General features: G+C 52.2%; 8 protein-coding genes across 8 annotated transcripts; 3 read left to right on the forward strand and 5 right to left on the reverse strand.

The window, feature by feature from the left end:
* Positions 1 to 314: 314 nt before the first annotated feature.
* A1O5_05204 (uncharacterized protein) lies at positions 315 to 1,490 on the reverse strand (the record flags this gene model as incomplete). Its single annotated transcript, XM_007745806.1, has 1 exon — positions 315 to 1,490. One exon carries the CDS (start codon positions 1,488 to 1,490, stop codon positions 315 to 317), a length of 1,176 nt encoding a protein of 391 aa, XP_007743996.1.
* A 1,705-nt stretch (positions 1,491 to 3,195) lies between these two features.
* On the reverse strand, positions 3,196 to 4,987 carry A1O5_05205 (uncharacterized protein; the record flags this gene model as incomplete). Its single annotated transcript, XM_007745807.1, has 4 exons — positions 3,196 to 3,767; positions 3,851 to 4,248; positions 4,310 to 4,550; positions 4,687 to 4,987. The coding sequence occupies 4 exons, from the start codon at positions 4,985 to 4,987 to the stop codon at positions 3,196 to 3,198; spliced, it is 1,512 nt and encodes a 503-aa protein (XP_007743997.1).
* A 1,811-nt stretch (positions 4,988 to 6,798) lies between these two features.
* A1O5_05206 (uncharacterized protein) lies at positions 6,799 to 7,742 on the reverse strand (the record flags this gene model as incomplete). Its single annotated transcript, XM_007745808.1, has 2 exons — positions 6,799 to 7,534; positions 7,675 to 7,742. The coding sequence occupies 2 exons, from the start codon at positions 7,740 to 7,742 to the stop codon at positions 6,799 to 6,801; spliced, it is 804 nt and encodes a 267-aa protein (XP_007743998.1).
* A 194-nt stretch (positions 7,743 to 7,936) lies between these two features.
* On the reverse strand, positions 7,937 to 9,812 carry A1O5_05207 (uncharacterized protein; the record flags this gene model as incomplete). The annotated part of the gene is made up of 3 exons (XM_007745809.1): positions 7,937 to 8,566; positions 8,625 to 8,705; positions 8,790 to 9,812. 3 exons carry the CDS (start codon positions 9,810 to 9,812, stop codon positions 7,937 to 7,939), a joined length of 1,734 nt encoding a protein of 577 aa, XP_007743999.1.
* Positions 9,813 to 10,414: 602 nt separating this feature from the next.
* A1O5_05208 (uncharacterized protein) lies at positions 10,415 to 11,482 on the forward strand (the record flags this gene model as incomplete). Its single annotated transcript, XM_007745810.1, has 5 exons — positions 10,415 to 10,521; positions 10,609 to 10,859; positions 10,913 to 11,090; positions 11,127 to 11,305; positions 11,388 to 11,482. 5 exons carry the CDS (start codon positions 10,415 to 10,417, stop codon positions 11,480 to 11,482), a joined length of 810 nt encoding a protein of 269 aa, XP_007744000.1.
* A 3,593-nt stretch (positions 11,483 to 15,075) lies between these two features.
* Positions 15,076 to 15,765, forward strand: A1O5_05209 (phosphomannomutase; the record flags this gene model as incomplete). Its single annotated transcript, XM_007745811.1, has 1 exon — positions 15,076 to 15,765. The coding sequence occupies one exon, from the start codon at positions 15,076 to 15,078 to the stop codon at positions 15,763 to 15,765; it is 690 nt and encodes a 229-aa protein (XP_007744001.1).
* A 216-nt stretch (positions 15,766 to 15,981) lies between these two features.
* Positions 15,982 to 16,304, reverse strand: A1O5_05210 (uncharacterized protein; the record flags this gene model as incomplete). The annotated part of the gene is made up of 2 exons (XM_007745812.1): positions 15,982 to 16,163; positions 16,241 to 16,304. 2 exons carry the CDS (start codon positions 16,302 to 16,304, stop codon positions 15,982 to 15,984), a joined length of 246 nt encoding a protein of 81 aa, XP_007744002.1.
* Positions 16,305 to 19,244: 2,940 nt separating this feature from the next.
* A1O5_05211 (uncharacterized protein) lies at positions 19,245 to 21,113 on the forward strand (the record flags this gene model as incomplete). The annotated part of the gene is made up of 1 exon (XM_007745813.1): positions 19,245 to 21,113. The coding sequence occupies one exon, from the start codon at positions 19,245 to 19,247 to the stop codon at positions 21,111 to 21,113; it is 1,869 nt and encodes a 622-aa protein (XP_007744003.1).
* Between the last annotated feature and the right edge of the window lie 703 nt (positions 21,114 to 21,816).

A 21,816-nucleotide genomic window follows, 5' to 3' on the forward strand; every position in this document is an offset into this window, starting at 1 on the left:
CTCCCCCAACCGCGGCGTGCATCAAACAATCGTTCACCGTCACGCCTCCGGAGTTGCATCCATCAAGAACTGTGCGGGAAATCCTTTAGTATTCGCTCGGAAAGGAGTGAAAGTGAGTGACGGGAATCTACTCACTTTGTTGCACTTCTGTCCGATCATTACTGAAGACGTACAATGCTAAATGCGTTGGCAGACTAGGAATACAAGGGTTAATTAGTAGATGCCGCGCCTGTGGGGAAAAGGGCCTCTTCAGACTTGGTCATAAGCACGGCCACCGAGTCCCTGGGCACCCAAGAAGAAGACCAAGCGTCTCATCACATACCCGGCGATAGAGGTCTGAGCCTCCGCAGTTGTTGCTTTGATGACTGGGCAGATCGGCCCAAAGAGCTCTTGGGACATGAGGGAATCTGCAGTCCATATACAGACTCGGTCAGCGTCACTCTGAGATCACTGAGGGCGAAAAGACGGGGCTGCAATGGTGTGAATGTGCCTTTCAGTGTCACATCCGTGACCACGGTCAATGGGATGGCCAGCCGTTCCCTGTCAGCCTGGCCCACGCTCATGACGGTCCCGTGGGTACTGCCGAGCAACCCTTGCACGCGGTCGAAATGTCCCTCGTTGATGATGGACGGCACGCCGCCGCTCTGGGCTTCAAAGACCGTCATCCAGTGCCGCAATCGCTGCGCAAATTCGTCGTAAATGCACGGATCGGCAAAGACGTGGTTGACGGTCAGGCAGATCTGTCCGGCATTCACGGCCTTGGCCCAGGCAATTCGTTTCGCGGCCAGGTCAACATTGGCTGTCTTGCATACGATCGCAGGGCCCTGGCCGCCCAGCTCGAGCACCGTCGGCGTGAGGTGTCGGGCCGCCGCCGCCGCAATCACGCGGGCGGTCCTGCTGGATCCCGTGAAGAAAATGTGATCGTACTGGCATTCCAAAATCCATGCCATCTCTTCGGGACCGCCGGTGGCCAGCATCACGGCCGAGCCATCGAGATATGTCGAGACCAGTTCAGCCAACAATTGCTCCAACGCCGTGGCAAGTTCCGACGGCTTCATCACCACGCAACAGCCGGCTGCAATGGCCGCCACGACCGGCTGCAACAGGAGAAGGAAGGGGTAGTTCCACGAGCCGATGATCAAGGCCACGCCCAGCGGTTCCTTCCTGATATGCACGCCCAGCATCCGGTTCAAGATCTTCCACGAGCCAGGCTTCTCATCGGCCGCCCAAGCTTCGAAGCTCTTGAGCGTGCTCAGAATGTCCGCTTTCAATGTGAAGAGCTCCAGCCGACGCGACTCGGCCTCGGAACGATTCAAGTCGTGCTTGAGGGCGTCGATAATTCTTTGCTCATTGTCCGCAACCATCCACCAAAGCTGCTTCAGCTGCCACTTGCGCCATGCCGTGTCTTTGGTTCGCCCCGCGGCGAACGTCGCCTTCAACGTGCAGAGGGTCTCGTTGAATAAATCTCGAGTGGTGTGGGGAGGACGCATTGTGCGTCGACTCTCAAGTCTTGTAAAAAGGTCAGCATAAAAGGATGATATTGCCGAAATCTGGGCCGTAAAAGTGGCAGGTATTGAGCAGGTTTGACGGGCTCTTTTTGTCGGTCGCAGATAATTTCTCGATTTCCTTCCGGACTCGTCCCTCTCTGTCTGGGCGGGGAAGCATCTCGGCTAGACATAATTCATTCCAAGAGAACCTTGTAAGCAAGTACGTAGGAGGACAGACGCGCCTCTCCCGTCTGCTCTCGGCCGGCATCAAGCCGCGGCTGTAGTCTCCAAGGCGCCCCCCTGAAGTCAGCAGAAGTAGCACGTCGGCCGGAGCCTGTAGTGCATGTTGCCGGGACCTCCATTGCAAACTGCAACCAACTAAGAAGCTTGATTCAGATGTCGCCCTAGACAAGGGAGCGGGGGTTCCACAAACAACTGCAACAGGGCAACAAAGATGTGATAGCAAGAACCTATAGAGTGGACAGCCTGACTGACCCAATTAGGAATTGCCGGTGGTGCCGAGATTACTGCTTTCGCACTAGTCGATTGTTTGGACTTATAACGTGATAAATCACGTGAGAACAATATCTGTTCAATACGATACTCTACATATATATACTGGGGATGCCCCTAGGCACTAGCTATTTCGGTACTCCGCCTACTCCGTATGTACACACCCTTTAGCTTATTTTGTATAAGAGATATCACATATGACTATACACATAAAATTTCTGTAATATGATTGGCCTCCATGTGATTGGCAGTTGGGGCAAGCAATCGAATGAGACAGTTCGATGGAATTAATGGTGCTGTCAATGATGCAGGAATCGATGCGGCGAGTGGTTGGCAGGTGCCATGGAAGCATACAATGAATTGATTTATAAGGGATAGCACTGTAGGGAATGCACCTATCGCTTCTTTTTGGCCGAATTTCAGTCGCTAGTTCCTGTTGTCAGTAGGCCCGCAGAAGACGCTGTCATAGGGCCTTCTAGGCGGGTACCTGGTGCGTGCCGACGAGCGCTGTCGCTGAGGCTGGAAAACTCGGCTAGCGCTGTCTTGTATAGAGGATTCGCAGTGTTGACGCTCTTGCAAGGGCCGTCGCTGCCTCAAACGGCATGCTCTCTTGTTTCTTCCGCCTCCTCCCCATATTGCCACGCCTCCCCCATCTTGTCTTGTCGCATCCTTCGCAGTATGAAGCTCCTTTCTTCCACGTCTCTAACCTCAGCGGCGTCATTAAGGGCAGCTTCAGATAGCATGTCAGATCCAAAGCAGTCATTTCCGTCTGCATAATTCTTCTGGCATCGTAACGATGTAGTTGACGCAAAGAAACGGAGCACGTTTATGCTCATGCCAACGATTTTGAGGGTAATGCTCTCTCTTAAGTTGATATTCATCCCTGCGTTCTCCTAGCGTTGAGTCGATGTCACGGACTACGGTCCAAGGGACTACTCCAGCTGCCCTTCCCTATATAGTTGAGCTACATACTTCTCCAGCGATCCTCTATTGTCTGTCTCCTCGTTTAGAGTATCCTCCTGACATAAAGACTGGCAGAGAAATGGACGCCCTCCTAAAGTATTTTCCTGACTGGACTGTAAAAAAAAAAGAATGGTGACCAAGAAAGCAAGACGAGCTGTGCTTACGCTCGCCAATGACCATTTGCCAGGCAAGATAAGAGACCGCCCATTGCTCATGTTCTCCAAATGCATCATCAGACCCACGGCCGGTCGTCGATGATGGTCCCTTTTCCAGTGTCGTACTTGACATTGAAGTGAGCCCCCTCGACGATTTCTACATCAACCATCGGCCGCAACTGAGTGCCAAAACTCGTGGTGAAAGCAATCAGAATGGTTGATACGAGACCGAACGACAGTGTCGAGTAGTAGACGATCTTGAAGGACTTGATAAAAGCAATTTTGACTCCCGAGATGGCGATTTGAAGGGCCTGCGGTGACAACTTGGACAAGACGGGATTCGTGGTCGCGCCCGTCGTGAGGGCTTCCAGCACCACAGGAATCAAGCTCGGATCGACGCCCAAGTGGGCCAAGGGGATTGCCACCTCTGAAACCACGTATTCCTTGAGCTTGTTGGTCAAGATAAGGGAGTAGACCAGCGAGCCAGCAAAGTTTCCAATCACACGCAGGAAGAAATGCGTCATGACCGAGGTGGCCAGGTAATGGTGTGGCACGAACTGGAAGACCGAGGAGAAGCCTACCAGCAAGCCGGAGTAAGAGGCGCTGGCCAAGCACGCCAGCCCAGTGGACGCGGCCGAAGATCCCTCAGCTACCCAAGCACGATCAAAAAGTTAGCTGAAGGGTGTCGTCAAGCAGGCTGTGACTGCCAAAGGCGAACGCTGCGCAACTTACTGACGATGGCCTGTAGGGCGGCAAATAGAGTGAGCAAGACGCATAGGCCCGTCATCAACCAGTTGGACCATGCCCCGAGCTTCTGAAAGACCAAACCATAGATGGGAGCAAGAAGCACGCCCGTGATCTGAGGGGCCGAGGCCAGCCAGCCGGCCTTTAACGTGTCCTGGGTGTACAGGAGCTGAACTTGCTGAGGCCAAATAGTGGACGTGGTCGACGCCACTAGCGCACACAGGAGACTGGGAGCCAGGTACAGAGTATACCGACGATATTGGCGGAAGATCGACCTGGGATACAGCGGATATGGGAGTCGTAGTCGCATGAAATACTCGAATGGTATGATGGATACAATTGTGACGATACCGACAACGAGCGGACCGAGGGTCTTTGCACTTCCCCTGTGATGAAAGATTCAGTCAGCAACATCCAAAATCATGTTATGGCAAGGCCGACACATACCAAGGATAGATGAAGAGGCCGAAAGCGGCTCCCAGCAACGCAAGCTGGGCGCCGAATGCGATGAGCGAGCACCCGGCCCAATCGAGGCTGAACAGCTGTTGCCACCTTGTCTTGCCCTTCTCTTTCACATGTTGATCGAGTGGATGGTACCAGAAAAAGATGAGGACCAAGGCCAGGAGGTTCAACGCGAAGGGAACCCAAAAGGCCACCCTCCACGATTGGTGGAGCGTGATGCTGGCCGCTGTAGTCGTTTCATACCCCGTCAGCGATTCGACATGTCCACATCCCAGACTCATTCAGGCAAAGGCCAACGCAAAAGGATAGGTGGAAGGGGCAGTTAGTTGACGCTTCAGAGCTTGCACTCTATATCTACTCACCTATGGCAGGCCCAAACCCCTGTGCAGGAGCGGAGGACGCCCACAGACATCCAAAGGCGAAGGGGCGGGAGGAACGTGGCACAATCTCCGCCAGCGAGGCAATCACCACTTGTTTGAACAAGATTCCGATGCATGTGATGATCTCCGTGCCGAAGATCTGGTCAATGCCATTGATGTTGGCCGTCGTCACGTTGCCAATGGCGGCCAACAAGGCACCGGCAAGCAGGAATTTCCGTCGTCCAAAGATGTCGCTGATGTATCCCACCACTGGAGCGGCCGGTGTGGCCACGATGGGGATCATGCTGCCAGTGAGGATGTAGAACCGGCTCGGGCCTATCAGGGGCAGGCAGCAAGCAAGCGATCAGCATTGCGCGTCCATGGCCACAGGTGAGAAGATCGGAGAAGGGCATGTTACCATAAATTTGGTTGATCCTCGCTGCCATTTGCGAAGAAAGGACCAGGGCGAAAGTGTCGGCCAAGAATGCTACCGCCAACCCCTGGCGAGGCAAGAATCGTATTAGTTAGGAGGGACTTGGAGGATACGTTGTGAAGAGCGTAGAGTATCGATACTTACCGAGATGGCCAAGGCCTTGGTGGTTGTGAAGCAGGAATCGGCCAGCGCATCTCTGCTACCCGCATGCTCGAGATGCTCTTTGTTGGCATCCTGACTGGAGGGAGACTTCTCCAAGTTGCGGTCGGCGTCGAAGGGCCCGGGGCCATCAAAGACTTCATGCTCACGGTCAGCCAGGTCGGCTTTTGGCGCCATTGTCTCAGCTGCTGGTGCAGTTCCAGGAAGGGGGGAGATATCGTGACAAGAAGATAGGCCAAAGAGATATTTCAAAAATTGGCTGCCACACCACAGAGGTGGAAAAGGCAAGAAAAGACCGGAGAGACCTGCTTAATATATCATGATGGTCACGTAGTCCAGCACTTTGCGGTGCCAGGTGTGACCGGTCAGTGCAGATACCCCTGTTCCATCCACACTCTCTCCTCTCCCCGGACTCCTCATTCAGCCCCATAAGAAGCCGGAAGCGACTCGGGCATCCAGAGACGCCCCGCAAAATTTTCAAACCAACCTGATCAGGACGGCTCGGTTTGACCAAAGCTCGCTTAGGGTACTGGTGCCCCCGGGAAGAGAAATCTGAAAGGCTGCCGCGTATCAAGTTTGCAGTCTGCAGAGACAACACCAATTCCATCTGGAGAAGCCGTGCCATTGCTGTGTGCTACTAGTGCTACTTGCGATCGATGTCCTTCCGAGGTGGCGGACGACAACCATCCACAGATCCAACGAAGATGCTAGGCATGATCAGTGACTGTCAACAATTTGTGGACTACAGATGGTTCAAAAAGCGAGATGCCTCTGTCGTCAATTCCGAAGAGCGGTTCACGCGCGCTCATTTGTGGATTGCCTTGCTCGTTACGATGAAAGGGAAGCAATTGGCTAGATCGACATAAAGGAGCCGGCAATCCTGAACAGTCATTGCTGTGCCGGCCGGAGGGCGAAAGCTGGTATCGATCTTGCCTGAGAGACTTCTTCTCCTAATCCTCATTTGATGGTGCTCGTGGATGATCATGGGGAACCAGAGAGGCAGGAAGCTGAGATGACAAGTTAGCTCAGTCCAGTCGTAGGGCATTTCAGACATAGATCAGCCGTATACGCACGCCACACCGAAATTGACTTGGCTGTTGCCCGGTCATAGGCGGCATTGGCGCTATTCGAGCTAATCAGAACTCGAGCTTCGGCCGAGAACAAGTCCGTAATCGCGCCGAGGCTGGCTGCCACAGTCCGCGGGATGACGGGTACAATATTCCTTTAGCCCAGGCCCAGAAGGATACGTAGTCATGTAGGGAGGGCATATGTCCCACGGCGCGGCATCACAATCGGATCCAACAGACCCGGAGTATGGACTCGCAAGTATTAAGTAGAGGAGTCCAGACTAGCACACGCTCATCCTAGGCGGCTATTAACATGGAATTTCGCATGCTGTCTGCAAATCCTGGCATGTGATGGTCGTGAAAGGATATGTGCAATAGATTTGCAGATTGTCAATTGCGTCTTACCACCGTCTGATTTCCTTTTTAGTTTTTTTGCGGCAACGGCGCTCTGTTATTTCAGAGTTCTGCGTCATTGTTTTGGTGTTCGAGAAATTCATCCCACGGAGTCAGTGTGCCCAGAGTTGGAAGTCCCATAGAAAACATGGAATCTATGGCGGATCCCGAGAAGGCATCCAGGCCGTCATCGAACTGGTCTCCGTGTTTTTCTCTACTATTCATAGTCAGATGTTCGGTCTCTTCCTGCGGTCCCGGGGCCAACAAAGGATCAAGGGATGTGTTGTGACTGTCAAGCCATGAATCATTGTCCAAAGTCACCATTTGGGGTGCCCAGGGAATTGGTGACCCGACCCTGGTCGCTTTGACGGCCGCCGATGCAGGCGTGAAGAAGTCTGGCCGAAGCTGCTCCGGCAAGTCTTGAGGTCCGACCTGTTCCCCCCGGGCGATACAGAAGTTCAAAGTCGTGGTGACCTGAAGGTATAAGGCGCGGTGTCGCCTGAACAGTTCACACCACGTGTGCTTAAACGACGAAGTCGAGATCGCATTGGCCGGACGATAGGCTTCTGGCAGCGAAGGGTCGGTTGTGCTCTCATAGATGGGTGGTGCCGAGGGAATCGGAATCAGCACCCCAACGTGATTAAAGACAGGGTCGATCCCGTCCCACTTGCTCTTGTATACTTTCATAGCAGTTTGAAGCGTTCGGAGATGGTGGTGCAGAGTCACTGATTCGCAGCTTTCGGTGTCGAGCTGGAAACCAACTTCCAGGACCTTGAGCGGAAGGGCCGTGTATGCGGGACTGCCATATGCAAAACAAATATCTTAGTGAGAGCTGCAACTCGGCAAGAGAGGAGATCACGCCCCAGAAGAGATAGCTTAGTAGAGGCCGGAAGGGATGGGAAGTGGGAAGGTATAGGACTGGTCAAGGGCTCTCCTTACCCTTGCATATCCAGTTTGGTTTCCAAGCCACGCGCGGACAGATCGGCGGTGGCTTCACAAATAGACATGATGCCCTCGTAGATGGTTTCTCGCGCCACACGGAGCCTAGTCTCGATCAGGGCGTTTGCGTACGACGGATAAAAATAAGAAAGAAGAAACTCGGTAGAGTGGAGAGCGATCTCGGCGGTGCTGTGGTTTTCCGGCGGTCAGCTAGGTGCGGTGGGTCGTCGAGTCGGAACTTGGGGAAGGATGGAAAAGATCCTTACTGGAACGACATGCTCAACAACCGGTCGAATAGTATCAGAGATATGTGCGACGGAGCCTTGAACGACGAATGGAGGCGGGTTGATTCTGACCAGTCTCGTAGATCGTCCTTACACTGCTCTACCCGGAGGAGAGTCTCTGAGTAGTCGCTCAATGAGGATATCTGCGGCACCACTGAGCCATCAGGCGGGTAAATGAGGGTCAGCAGCTTTGATAGGGTGATGGCCAGCTGGAGCTGGCGCAGAAAACACCGTATCAGATGCCTCTGCGTGGTTCGATCATACACCAGCGACCTGTCGCGATCGTTTTCCAAGTCGGCGAGGGTCAACGAGGGGAGTCGCAGTGGATTGAACGTGTCCAAGGTGATGTGGAGCGGTCGTCTTGATCCTAATGAAATGAGCCGGTCCCGGATGATACAGCACCACCATAGCCTGGTCCAGAGATCGTGCGGTGCGGCGGCGTGGATATTGCCGGGACTCGGTCGAGCTGCCGTGGCGTACCGCACGGCCGTCATGAGCCAGAAGCTGTTACCTTTGGCCATATTGTTGTTGGAGCTGATGAGGGACAAGATCAGAGCCCCCTGCGTAACGGTGATCGGATCGTGTTCCCACCCCAAATCGTAGAGGAGCTAACAAAGGTCAGCAGGGGGGGGAATGCATGGATGTCTAGGCCGACTCGGGACTTACACAGGCTCGGCGACACAGCAACCGGCGTGCAGCTTGATGGTCTTGAAATCCGCAGGCACTTAATGTGCCCAGGGGGACAAACTGTTGACGAGCATGATGAGTCAGTCAAACTCTGTGCATTGTTCGTTGACCGAAGAGGGTATCGCAGTCATCAGCAGGGCTTACCAGGGAGCTGGCGGCCAGCACGGCTTGGAACACAAACAAAGACGGACGGTTGGGGACGGCCTTGTCGCCACCAATGTCGCTAAAGGCTCCGCAGAAGTCGCGCTCATGGAGAACAGGCAACATGGGATGGATGTGGAGGAAGTATTCCCTCAAGGAGACCTCGAGCATCACTTTGGGTGGCACCTGAAAACAGCCGTTGTCTTCCAAGAATTTCACGTCGGAGGAGCAAAGCCGGTCCAACATAGGGCTCGGTGAGAATGGCTGCTTCAACCTTGGTAACGACGGGGAGGACTCATCCCCGGACTTTGGCGTCTCGATTGGAGGCGACGCAAGGAGGGGGAAGTCGGTGGAAGACGCGTTCGGCTGCCGGCATAGCTCCGGCACGAGATGCGTGGCGCGCAGGTGATCGGAGAGATGGTGTTGGCAAGCATGGATAGCCTGGACCATGTCCTTGAGTCCGGCATCTCGAGTGCATGAGAGGAAATCGAGCCCGCCATGCTGCGTGACCCAGTTGAAAATTGTGTCGAAATCCGGGCTGTGTGCTTCATCCGCCGGTGTCTCGCCCAGGCAGGCGAGACTGTTGTCGAAGGCGTGGTCATGCACGCTGCCGGTGTATGCCGTTCCCGAGTCTCTTGCAGTGAAAGTCAACAAGCATTGAGGCCATGGTGGAGGCAATGGCATCCGCGACTCGCTGGCCGATGATTCATCGTCCGAGGTAGATGTATGAGCTTGCAAACCTGGGTCTTCGCTGAGCGGTTTGACCTTGGAACAGCGCCTGAGATGGACTTGTCCGGAAACGAAACTCGTCTTCTTCAGTGGCTTTGGGGACAGCGCCGACCTCTTGCGTGAGCGTTGCAGGACTTCACACGAGAAACCCTCGGCGCGGCAACGGGAGCACGGCTGGCTGGTGTGACTGACGTCGCAACGAATCTTCCGTTTCCGACACGACAAGCAAGCCCTGGCCGCCCTCTTGGGGAGGCCGGATGCTTCTAGAATGCGAAACTTGCTTGGAGGCGGAGTCATGGTCGTCGTCCTGTGGCTTGTCGAGGGCGTATCGAGAGCGAACTGGACGGTCAGGTTGGGTTGACGGGCTTACAGGAGGAGGATGGAAGATGGTGCCTGAGGAGTTGTGATCCATGGGAGTCCGCGTCTGAGAATTTTAGTGTCGCGGAGTGATATTGCCCCCGCATTTTGGGATTGCCAGAGTTGACGCTGTGGGACAAAGAGGTCTTGTGTGAGTGTAACAGGCGGTATGGTATTCGTGTATCTATGAAGGAGAGTGTCTGACAGCTGTCTATCTGTGTAATGGATGCCAAGGCGCTAAGGCTCAACAACACCAATGATTTGATCCACACCACGACATGATCAGCCTGGTCAGCCCTCCTGCGGCTGACGGTTGGTGGTACCGAGGCAAAATCTCCACCGTCCTGCCGTCTCGCCAATACGCGGAAGGGGAGGGAGGTGGACAAGTCAGGTTGGTGAGGCCCAGGTTTCTAGCTTCGGGCAAGGAGCCATACAGTATGCTACGTGTGTTGCTTTCGTTACATAGGTAAATAAGATCCGGATCTGTCAAAAGGGTGAATGAGTATCGAAGTGACTACGGCACATCCACCTGGGCCTTGACCATGATGGCTTCTACATCGTATCGACACTTCAAAGTCTCGGTGCCCCAAGAATTTGTCACCCACGTGGAAATCAACCGGGTCGACAAGGTGAATGTCTTTACAGAAGAGTGAGTGACGCGTGGGAAACGCTCTACCACGAATCCTCAGCCTTTCGTCTCGCAGATTTGTATCTCACCACCCTTATCCCAATGTAGCATGTGGATGGAGCTTCGACAGGTCTTTGACGACCTCTCAGAGGATGATTCAGTGCGGGCCATTGTGCTCTCGGGCGCTGGGGAGCGAGGCTTCTCTACCGGGCTCGACCTGGCGGCCGCCCTGTCTCCCGGCTCCCTCTTCAATCCACGCCCAGAAGGCATTGCCGATGGTGCGCGATACGCAGCGCGGGTCCGAAAGTTCGCCGTCCGCGCCCAGGACTGCGTGACGAGCATTGAGCGATGCGAGAAACGTACGTCGTCCCTCCACCCCGCCGATGAGTCCGGGTTGCCCAGCTCACGCTAGTCTGCTCCGCCGTCATCTGCGTCCTGCATGGCATCACGGTCGGGCTGGCAGTCGACATTGCTACGTGTGCCGACCTACGGCTGTGCACGTCCGACGTGACGTTCAGCGTCAAAGAGGTCGATGCGGGACTGGCGGCCGATGTGAGCACCCTGACTCGGCTGCCCAAGATTGTCGGCTCGTATGCCTAGGTCAAGGAGGTCTCGCTGACCGCCAGGGCCTTCGGGGCGGACGAGGCGCTCCGCGTGGGCTTCGCCAACAGTATCTGGCCGACCAAGGCTGCCGCATTTCACGAAGCTCTCCGCATCGCGGTTGCCATAGCCAGCAAGAGCCCTGTCGCCGTGCAGGGGACGAAGAACTTCCTGGACTGGTGTCGTGACCACGACATTGCCACCGGTGAGTGAACTCGCGCTGAACCCTGTCCGGGCCCTGGCTAAGCCTCAAGCCTTGAAAACACAATCTAAGACTGACTCTGCAGGCTTGAGGTATACCGCCGTGTGGAATGGCGGCGCCTTGAACACCAAAGACATTCCCCACTCGATCAGAGCAATCCAGGTGTTGTACACAGAATGAGAGTGGATCTATCTGCTTGATTGTGTTCCGTCCCGCTGGCTATTCAGAGAGCCTCTGCCTGTTTATATACACTTTGGCCTGTAACCTGAAGAGCATTCCTGAAACCTCCTATTCCGTCGCCATCCTATCACAGGTCTGCGAGAACAACGAGGTTGAAGGTAGATTCCTCAGTTGGTGAAACGCCTAGCGTCTCAGGTGGTTTATCACAGTGGCGATCTCGCGACCCTGTCAACACCAGGGTAAATACAAACCCAGATTTGAGAAACTGTGGCTGAGGTAGATATATATCACTGGGTCGATCTTCAGGATCGCCAACAAATAGACACTCGGAGCTCTGACTCTTCCATAGATAAGTTTGAGGGATGCAGTCACATTTTCCGTATGCTCTCGTCGAATCTGTTTGGCCGCCAGATTCTCAAGGGTGGGTTTGAGATTCTGCTGAATGTTCACCCTGCTCATTGGCGTTTGACGATTTCATTCCCAAGGGTATAGAAATTGGTAGCAATGCAGCAACCGCAACCGTTGGTCGAATAAGCCTAGATAGATCGAGAAAATCAAGTCCGTATTCTCCTTGAAACTTCTTTCATTTCAGCCCGTAATGTTGCAGGCTTCAATTCCCAACAACCCGCCCACACGTGTAGCCAGTCTCTATGGCGGTGGAAGTATGTAGTTATTTATCTACGGGGCTAGGGGGAGCTAGGTGGAAGGCCCGGGCTACGTGGAAAGACCAAGGACCAACTGTAACAACACGTCTCGCGACGCATCAAAAGTACCTTACAACGTGGACAAACATGATGCCAGAGAATCGCTGGCAGCCCTTCTCCAGGCATCCATCCCCATTGTGCTTTCAGACTGTCTCTATTGCTCTCTCTGGCTGCTGGCAATCATTGGAATGTGTTGACGTAAACCGGCCCTCTCCACCACGTTGTCTATACAGACAGTTCAGCCTTGCAGAACCTCGGCGCCTTCCGACGGCACATATTCTCTGTCTGGAACCACTGTCGGCGGACTCCTCCTAGAGTCTCTGTCGGTGACTGCCGATCGCCGATATTTTCACGGTCTGGAGCGATGAATCAGGATAGATACCATGGCTAATCTAGAGATTCTCAGTCTCTGCGAATAGGTATATAGAGTGGCACAATTCCTTCAGAATTGACAGGGAGAGACATCATCAATGCAAGTCTTCTCAAGAGACCCAGTCAGACAACAGAATGTTGGAGTTAGGAAGAATGCTTGTGTGGCTTTGCTGATTCCCAGACCTTGATAAGAGCATAGACAATACCACTGACGAGCCCAACAGAGATTGCCGACACGCTAGGAATTGCGACTGGTGCATCGAAGATGATGAGGCCGGAGAGGGTAATAGATGATTTGTTCAGCGCACCAACCATGGAGTAGGTTGTCGAAGACGTAGGTCGGACGCACCAGGCTGACATGTATGAAGTGAAATGAAGAGCAAACACGTGAGAGAGAATCATGGCTTCGATGATTGCATTCCTTAAGATTACAGGGAAGTTCTTGGCCAGCTTGTTTGCAGACCAGTCTTTCCGGAGGCCAACCTCAGCCGAGATTCCAGCAGGCAGGAGTGAGCAGGACCATGTGAGATCTGAACATCAATATCTTCCGCAGAAAAGGTCCTGCGGGAACGGTGTAGACCAGAGTCCCCTACACAAATAGTTCTCAGAAATTACACTGGTATCGATGTCGATCAAAGCGGCTTTTTGCGTGCGGTTTTAGACCGTCGGTTTTACCTTTTCTTCCGTCTTCTATACGAGATCTCATGAGGCCCCTCTATCGCCATGGAGTGAGATGTTTCTGCCAGTGGGCTAAAGCTTCAAAGGGAACTGGCTGCGCGCCTATCATATCGTTCCCTTCAAAAGACCAAAAAAAAATAGGTTGTGTGCCCGTGGTAAAGCTTCCTTTTGCACCACCCGCCTCAAAGCCATTCGCGTTCCAGACCACAGCGGAAAGTATGGAGCACTACGGCTTTCGACGAAGGTGAATAGGTTCAACAACTGCGGCCATGGTCGAGGGGGCTTGCTGGTCGGAAAGCCGTTGACCAATAGCATTTCATTTACCGGTCCGCGCAACTCAGTTCCCGCGCAAGTGCAGGAACCGAGGTTTCTTCAATGCGAGGTTCCAGAAGAGAACGGCCACGGCGGATCGCGAGTGTGGAATACGCCAAGACGCTAGTAATTATAGCTATAAAAGCAGCCTCCCAGGCCACATAGATTTAGCTAGTTTCAATACACTTTTACATCTCATTGCACAGTTGGTAGCAACGCATCTTCCCTTAGTCCGTAATTTTATAACTAATTACCGATCTAGGGGAACGACGGCGAAGCCTCGAGGTAATCGCCTTAGGACTATGTTATCTATAACTCTCTAAACGATACTCTATAGTGTAACAAGGCAAAGTGGCTGTGCTGTGATGGGCTGTGCTGGGCTGGTAGAGCGATGGCAGGGAGGAAAAGTTGGCTAGTCACATGTCAAACCAAAATGGGCTGGCAGAAAGGGGGTGCGGAACAGTTTACAGTGCTGGCAGTGTGCCATTCTTTACAGTTTGAGCAGAGTATCATGAATTCCATGGCTTTTTGGCGCCGTCTACCTAATTCCTGAGTGTTTTATCAGTTCTGTCCTGTTCTTCGATGCTGCCGCTGTGCTAGGTGTTCGTAGCCCTGGCCGCTATTCCTCTCTGGGTGGTGTTGGTGGTGGTGTTGTCTTGTCAGCATCAACCAGAAACGCGTTCTCGATTCCCGATCTGCTGGATAGGCCTCTGTGCGTTGTTGCACGTGCACGCGGAACCCTGAAGTGCTCTGTTACAATATTAACATGGTAGATAGCCTTACGAGATAGGGAGTGCCTAACGAGGCTGGCTATATGGGATAACCCCACATAGTACGAAGTACTTAAGCCTCATATTTCGTATTGGCCTATGTTGATCTCTTGTACAGGGTGCCGGCTCGAGAGCCTGTTTCAAAGAAAACTCCACCTATAAGTCGAGAATGTCTCACCCCGTCTTGATCTAGCCAAGTGGCCTTTTTTTCCGTTGATATCGTGTACGATTCCTCAGAGAATCCTCAACCAATCTTCAGAGGATGCTAAAGGCTTGGAAACAATTAGGGACGCTGAAACCTCCAAGCTGACCTCTTCAACTTGCAAGTCTTATGGGGACAAGAGAGAGCTATTCCGGTCAACATTCACCGTTCATCCTACTTGGTACCTCTTCTCAGTAATACACTCTACGGGTCCGCCTCAGCTATGAACCACAGCCTTTGAAATTCGGCACCAGTGGCCGTCGTGGCAAAGTCGTTGATTTGAGTCAGCTCGAGATCTACACCAATGTCGTTGCTGAGATCGATTACCTCCTCTCTCTCGAGCCTTCCCAAGGCGGCATTCGGGTTGGTGATGACTTTTATTTTGCGTACGACCTTCGTCCTAGCTCTACCAAGTTCGTCGAGAACCATCGTGGTGGCATCTTTCAGGCAGTCGAGCAAGCTCTGAGGGATAAGGGCATGTACCCTGTGAATCTAGGAGCGATTCCCACTCCCGCACTGACATCCTATGCCCTTCAAAAGGAGAAAGGTTCCATCATGGTTACCGGCAGCCATATCCCTTTCGACCGTAACGGGCACAAACTCAACACCTCCACAGGCGAGCTGTTGAAGAAGGACGAGCGATTGATTAATGCTAATGTTGATCGCGTACGTGAGAGGCTCCTGAACGAGCTCTATGCCGAATCCCCGTTTGATGACAGAGGCAATCTACGCAATGCAAAGTCCGATCTTCCGCCCGTCCTAGGCGAGGGTCAGGGCGCCTACATCAGGCGCTACCTGGATTTCTTTGAAAGCGAGGTCCTTCAAGGCATGAGGCTCCTCGTTGCCCCAGAAGGTGGCAAGCTTCGGTTCTTCGGGGGTGACCTCCTGGGCATGATAGTCGCAGAATTCCTGGGGGCCGACGCCGTAGTAGTACCTATCAGCACCAATGACGCGATCGACCGCGGGCCTCTCGCCCCTGCCCCCCAACCTAAAACAAAAATCGGGAGTCCATACGTTATTGCTGGTATGCAAGCCGCAGTTGCCAAAGGCCATCGACGTGTCTGTGGATGGGAAGCCAACGGCGGGTTCCTCACCGGCTCCGACATCAACCGTAATGATAGAATACTGACCGCGCTTGAGTATCCTAACTCAGTGATCGACATAGCCATCCTACCTTACACGTTGAAAGAGAGAAAAAATCGGAACAGCAAAGATAGAGTACATGGCTTTCTGCCTGAAATTTGAGGATGAAGATGTGAGGTGACGAGTTTAGGTATCGCCCTCAACTTGTCATTGTGACTGCCCTTTCGGAAATAATTGCGCTCGTCTCTTCGTCTTCCGCAACCACAACGGTAAGTAGTCAAGGGCATTCCAAAGACACGTGAGGCTTGCATATGGCGACATAGAAACAGACTTCAGCATCTCATCAATCGCTTTTGCCGCAAGGAAACTCTTTCCAGATCATAACCATGCACTATCCACGTCGCCCGCCAAAAACCCAGTCGGAACGTTGTAAGGGTCAGCAATGGGACCTCTCTTCATAGGCGGTGCGTAGACAGTCACAGAGCTATCGTTGGATTGCCGCGGTAAAACTCCAGTCCGCAAGAAGGCGTTCTCGATCTCGGTTGAGTATTGGTCGGGTACTATTGAAAGTAAGGCCCAAGTAAGTTCTCTTTTGTTATGGAAAACTTCACGTTTGCAGGGAGCAGATGGTACTTACAGTTAAATGAAACATGGTCATCGCCATGCCGAACAACTAGATGGCCATTGGGAACATCGCCCATGGTCATCGTCGTCCATTCCGTGGGCGCGCTATGTCAAGGAAGTTGTCAGAGGATTGCTTGGAACATTACCATTTCCGTCCTTTCGTCCAACACCTACCTGCCATCGAAATCTGCTGTGACGAGGAGCATGGGTATTTCTGTGCGGAGCCGTCTCAAAGATGCTGTATCAAAAGGCCAAGCTGAACAAGCAAGCTAGACCCTGTTAGCATGAGGTAGAACGACGCAAATTAGTGAGACAACTGACTTGTGTTAACCAGCCTGTCGTTTGACCCAAGTTGTTGGGATCATGCTAACCGACCTTGGTCAGCCCTATGCCTCCGTCGAAGTCAAGCTTAAAATGAGATTTTACCGCCAAACCATCGTTCAAAGATTTGTGAAATTCGGAGAAGGTTTTGGTTCGTGCTAGACATTCGTCAGATCGACCGTGATTGTTCGTGAATGGAGACACACGTACGAGAGTCACCGCACTCCAGAATGTAAGCAACGATACTCTCGACTGTCAATGCTTGTTCCGGCAAAGCTTCTAGGGCGCTGATGTTCGTCGACAACGTCGAAATCAAATCAATAATCTGGGGAAAGTCTGGCTGGCCTTGAAAAAGCCCAGTGACAGCTGATTGAACTGCCCAAACAGAATCGATGGACGAGTTCGAGGCCGCCTTGATAATCCCACGGTATGCCTGGCAAATTTTAGCATATCATCTTGTCAGGCCCAAGTTCTTGAGGTTATGGCCCTCACTTCTGCAACACTGCCCTTGCCTGCATCTCTGAGGGGGCATGAAGAGTTGTTCTGGCAATATGCATCTGCTCTCAATAAGACCCGATTCGCGGCTACTATCTGATTTTCCGCTTGCTGGCCAGGATCCTGCAAATGGTCATCAGTTCTCAGTATAAACCTCAAAATTGGTGCACGTACAACCCCATGTGGCACTACCGCGTCCAGCACAAAGCGGCCCACAGAGTCGGGATACGTGTGGGCAAATTGCAAAGCTCGATAGCTACCACTGTATTGTCACTTGTAGTTAGGGGCATATCTATCAGCAGCCCAAGAGGGACTTGACTCACTATGAAGCGCCTAGGAAATGTATTTGCTCGTAACCTAGAGCCTGACGAATCTGATTGTAGTCCTGCACAACCTCTCGTGTTCCGACGTGCCCGATGATTCCAGGGGGTAAACTCGAATCAATCCACGACTGTATGGCGGCAGCGGCGATTTCTCTCACATTATCGAATTCGGTCTGAGATGTTGGGCTTTTTGACTGTTATGCTTCGTACACTCTGAGTAAGGATGGGCCGAGAGACTCACTAGGGGGCAAACAAAGGTAGTACTTTGTCCAGCGAAACGTTCAGAGGATTGGAGCTATATGTACCACGAATGTCCATCACTGAGAAGATGATCAGTTTCAACGACAAGAAGCGGCCCGATGTTCCGCACTCATCAAGTCGTAGTCTGTCAACCCCGAGAAATCAGGAGTAAATGGAGAGGTAATATTGAGTGCAACATTCCATGCATATACCACACCATTATCCGAGCCACCGGGACAACTTGCACTAAGTCAATATTCTTTGCGACCAGACATTTTGCAAGGATAAGACCAACAAGAAGATGATGCCTTTTGGCTGAATGGGTCGATACATGGCGAGGCCGAGAGTAATATTGTTACTCTCACTTAGTGGCCTCGAGTAGTCCATTGGCACGACAATATGGCCACATTTAAGCGTTGAAGGAAGGTGTTGAAGATCAATACCGGTCGAGTCGAAAACAGGACTAGGTGGAACGTGCTCGCGACAATCAGTCCAAAGGATTTGTGGGCTAGCTGCTGCCAGGGCAAAAATGAAGCAGGAAAGCGCATATGTCCATCCGAGAATGGGGAATGACATTTGACGCATTTTGAGAAAGTGAGACAAGTTTAGAGAACTGATACCAATAGGAAAATCTCAACGAGTAAGGCAGAGGCGTCCGTCCTGGTTTTTCGTAGGGTAGTCGAGGATTGGAATTTGACTAGAAAGTAACAGCCTAGAGGTTTTTATACCTCGCGAGTCCAAAGTGCTAATAACTATCTTGGAGGATAGCACACCCATTATTTCGAGCCGATAAAACAGAGTACCATTGTTTCAGAGGGATATCTCCTTAAGGCGTAGCAATTGCGAGCCGGCCAATAGCAAGGGCGTGTGCTTAGGACAATTTGCTGCAATTATGGGACGGGGGTGGCTGACGCGGCGCAATAGTAAACTCCATGGCGAAATTCATGTGCGTACCGAGTACGTGCACAGAGAGACTCAATCAAATAAAGAGGATTCTGCAGGGTCAAAAACGTCCGCTGTCCGACCTAGAAGCACACAGCCACTCGCCGAGAGATATTATCGTACACCCACAGTGCAAAACATGTGACGAGAAGGGAGTACTAACACGGAGTTATGGTATTGTGTGAGGCCATGGAGGTATCTTGTTAGGTAGAAGTTCCAAGCATGGGGAAGCGTGTTCAAGTGTATTGGAACTAGCTAGCGAGCTATTATCTGGTAGATCTATTGTATCTGGACGAGAGGCTTGCTCATGAGTATGATAGGTCATTAGCGCTGTGGATATAGGCCACGCTAGTGTCTTGGCATCCAACTTAGGAAGGAGCGACGAGGCTCCACAACGGTAATCGTGCTTGTATGGAGGGGTCGGGAGTAACGGCTGCGAAAGGCTTAGCGTGCACTCCATAGATCTCACGGTGGGCCTTAGGTAGCTAAAGGAGAGCCTGGATTTGTACCTCGTACGGAGTGAGTCCCCCAACGCCAGCGAAATTCGAAGCATCCTCTCAGCTCCACGCAACACGCGAGTAGCGCCACAACAGAGTGAGAAGGTGGCATTCTGCACAAGGAGTTCACACGGTGTGACTGTCTAAAGACTGTTTGCCTACTGTGCGAGTGTGTCTCATGCCATGACTCGTATTTGTGATGCCGTCGACGCAACAAATCAAGCATCGTGCATATGCAAGGACTGGCTGCAAAACCTGCAAGTGTGTACCCTTGAGGGCCTATCAAATCCACATTTCTAATACACTTCCTGATCGTGCTGTCCTTCCTTATCCTTCGTACGCGAATGTCGTGTTTGTATACATCACTAACAACAGCCGCAGGATCCGCAAGGTCAAATGTGACGAATCGAAGCCGCAATGTAATCGATGCCAACGAAGTGGTCGAAATTGTGATGGATATGTGGATGTTGTCATGCACCATCAAAATGTGAAATCTTTCAAGTTCGTCAATTACATAAGCCACGGACCGTCGTTCTCTGCATCTCTTTTCCTACAAGACACACGACAACGACATGCTTTCGAATTCTACCAGCTGCGATCATCTCTGGAACTTTCTGGCCCTTTCCTCGAAGAGATAGATGTTTGGAACAGGCTCGTGCTACAGGCTGCATATCATGAAACAGCCATCCGCCATGCGGTCTGCGCTTTGGGGAGCTTTCACCAAGAATATGAAGATGAGACGCTCTATGCCTCTGGTTTTCTAAGGACAGGCCTAGAACAGTATTCCTACGCACTCAAAGCTCTTGTCGCCGCAAAAGGAAGCTGGAGGTGCATGGAGGTGACCTTAATCGCTTGTATCGTGTTCACATTCTGCGAGCATTTACAAGGACATCTTGGCTCAGCTAAGGCTCATGTGCACAGTGGCTTGAAGCTCCTCGACACCTATGTAACAGTGTCTAGAGAAGTGAACCCAGCTGGGCCGACACACTCAGTTCACCGCCGACCATACATTCCGCTCACAATGCTGATCATATTGTTCAGACGCTTGGATCGCCAGCTGGCAGAATTCGGCCAACAGCCTGCGTGTACAGGTCACCAGTCTCTAAGATTTCAGCCTCCATACCTTCCAGATCGGTTTCAGTCTGTAGCAGCTGCCACTGGATCACTTGAAAACATTGTCGATCAGCTCATTGGAGTTACACTGGAAGCTACAGTTAGACAACTGGATAAGTGCTCTAGTGAGATGGCTGCGTTGCGTGGAACCTGGTACATACGACTTTCGCAACAGCTCGATCAGTGGAAGAGGGCCTCCGACGGGCTTTTATCTCTATCCTCGGCATGCAATCAAGATCGAGCGAACCACTCCAACGAAGCAGTCCTGATTCTCCGTCTCTGGTATCTTTCGTGCTGCCTCTTTCTACTGCTTGATTCTCCGAATGAGGTTATGGATTATGATGGATGCATGCCAATATTCCAGTCAATGGTCGATGTTGCTCAAGCCTTGCTGGAGGTTCAGAACAAATGCCAACCTGAATCGATTATACCAACCATCCGGAAACGCAAGAAGGCATCGACTCCGATAATTGAGGCATTTATGGTTCCCAACTCTAAATATGAATTATGTGGACTGCAAGATTTTGAGAACGGAGACTTTGCCACATTACGGCCCGTATACTTCTCCCGTTTGCCAAAGTTGAACAAAGCCGTCTTTACATGCACGGCTTTGTCCCCAGTCCCCCCGCTGTTCATCGTCGTCACTCGGTGTCGTGAGCCAAAGTTACGACGTCAGGCACTGCAAATTCTCTCCCAACTCAACCGGCGTGATGGCTTTTGGGATTCAACCCTGGCTGCCATGTGTGCTGGAGCTCTACTGTACTCGGAGGAGCTAGACACGACCGATTTGCACGCTCAGAGAGGGAAAGCCCAGGGTCTAGAGAAACCTGGATCTGCAAAGCAAATCCCCGTTGGTGCCCGAATGCTAGGCGTTCGGCCACAGTTTGGCGAAGGAAGATTGCTGACTTTTGAGTTTGTAAAGGCGCAGCCGCGGCTTGAGGCCCTGCGATGTTGATCCGCTGCATAGTAAAAGTGCGTGCTCGAAAGTGTTCCTGATGACGGACAGGAGTGCGCAAGACAGCTTTCTAGAACAGTGTTCAGCAGTCATATTTAACTAGTAAAGTCTCTACAATCTCACGTATTGGCCTGTCTATCGATGTTCTCCCTAAGAACGTTCCTTGCCATGTATATAAAGAGTTGCTTGTGAACAGAAGAGTTTTCGTAAATTCTGCCACTGTATTCGGATTGTTGCACCGCTAGCAATCGCCGCTCAGGAGCGGCGACAGATCTCCAGGATTAGCGCGCCCGAAACTCGTCCAACATTAGGATCATCAACAGGAATATCATCTGGCAGCGTTAGTGCAGCTTAGCGGCAGTTGGGAATGGCTGTATCAATCTGCACAACTCCATGCAGATCTCCGCGGTTGTAGCTCTTGAGTGGCCTCAGAAGATGAAGAGAATGAAGAGTGCCTATGGTATTTGACAAAAGGGCCTAGATATTCCCGTGCATGCTCTGTATCACCCACAAGCCGTCTAGGTCGAATATGCTGTTCCATGCGATCATCAACAATAACACCCTAAAAAGGAGGTAAATATCCAGCTGAGAGTTAGGCGAAGTCAACCCTTTAGGGCCTAGAAATAGCCACCGATTCAGCGTTTCCGCCCAAGGGGGCTGCGGGAGGCTCAACTGAGGCCCCAGTAAAAGGTGTCATTTGAGC

This window comes from Cladophialophora psammophila (genome assembly GCF_000585535.1).
Source record: "Cladophialophora psammophila CBS 110553 chromosome Unknown aczJe-supercont1.7, whole genome shotgun sequence".
In the NCBI taxonomy this organism is placed as follows: Eukaryota; Fungi; Ascomycota; class Eurotiomycetes; order Chaetothyriales; family Herpotrichiellaceae; genus Cladophialophora; species Cladophialophora psammophila.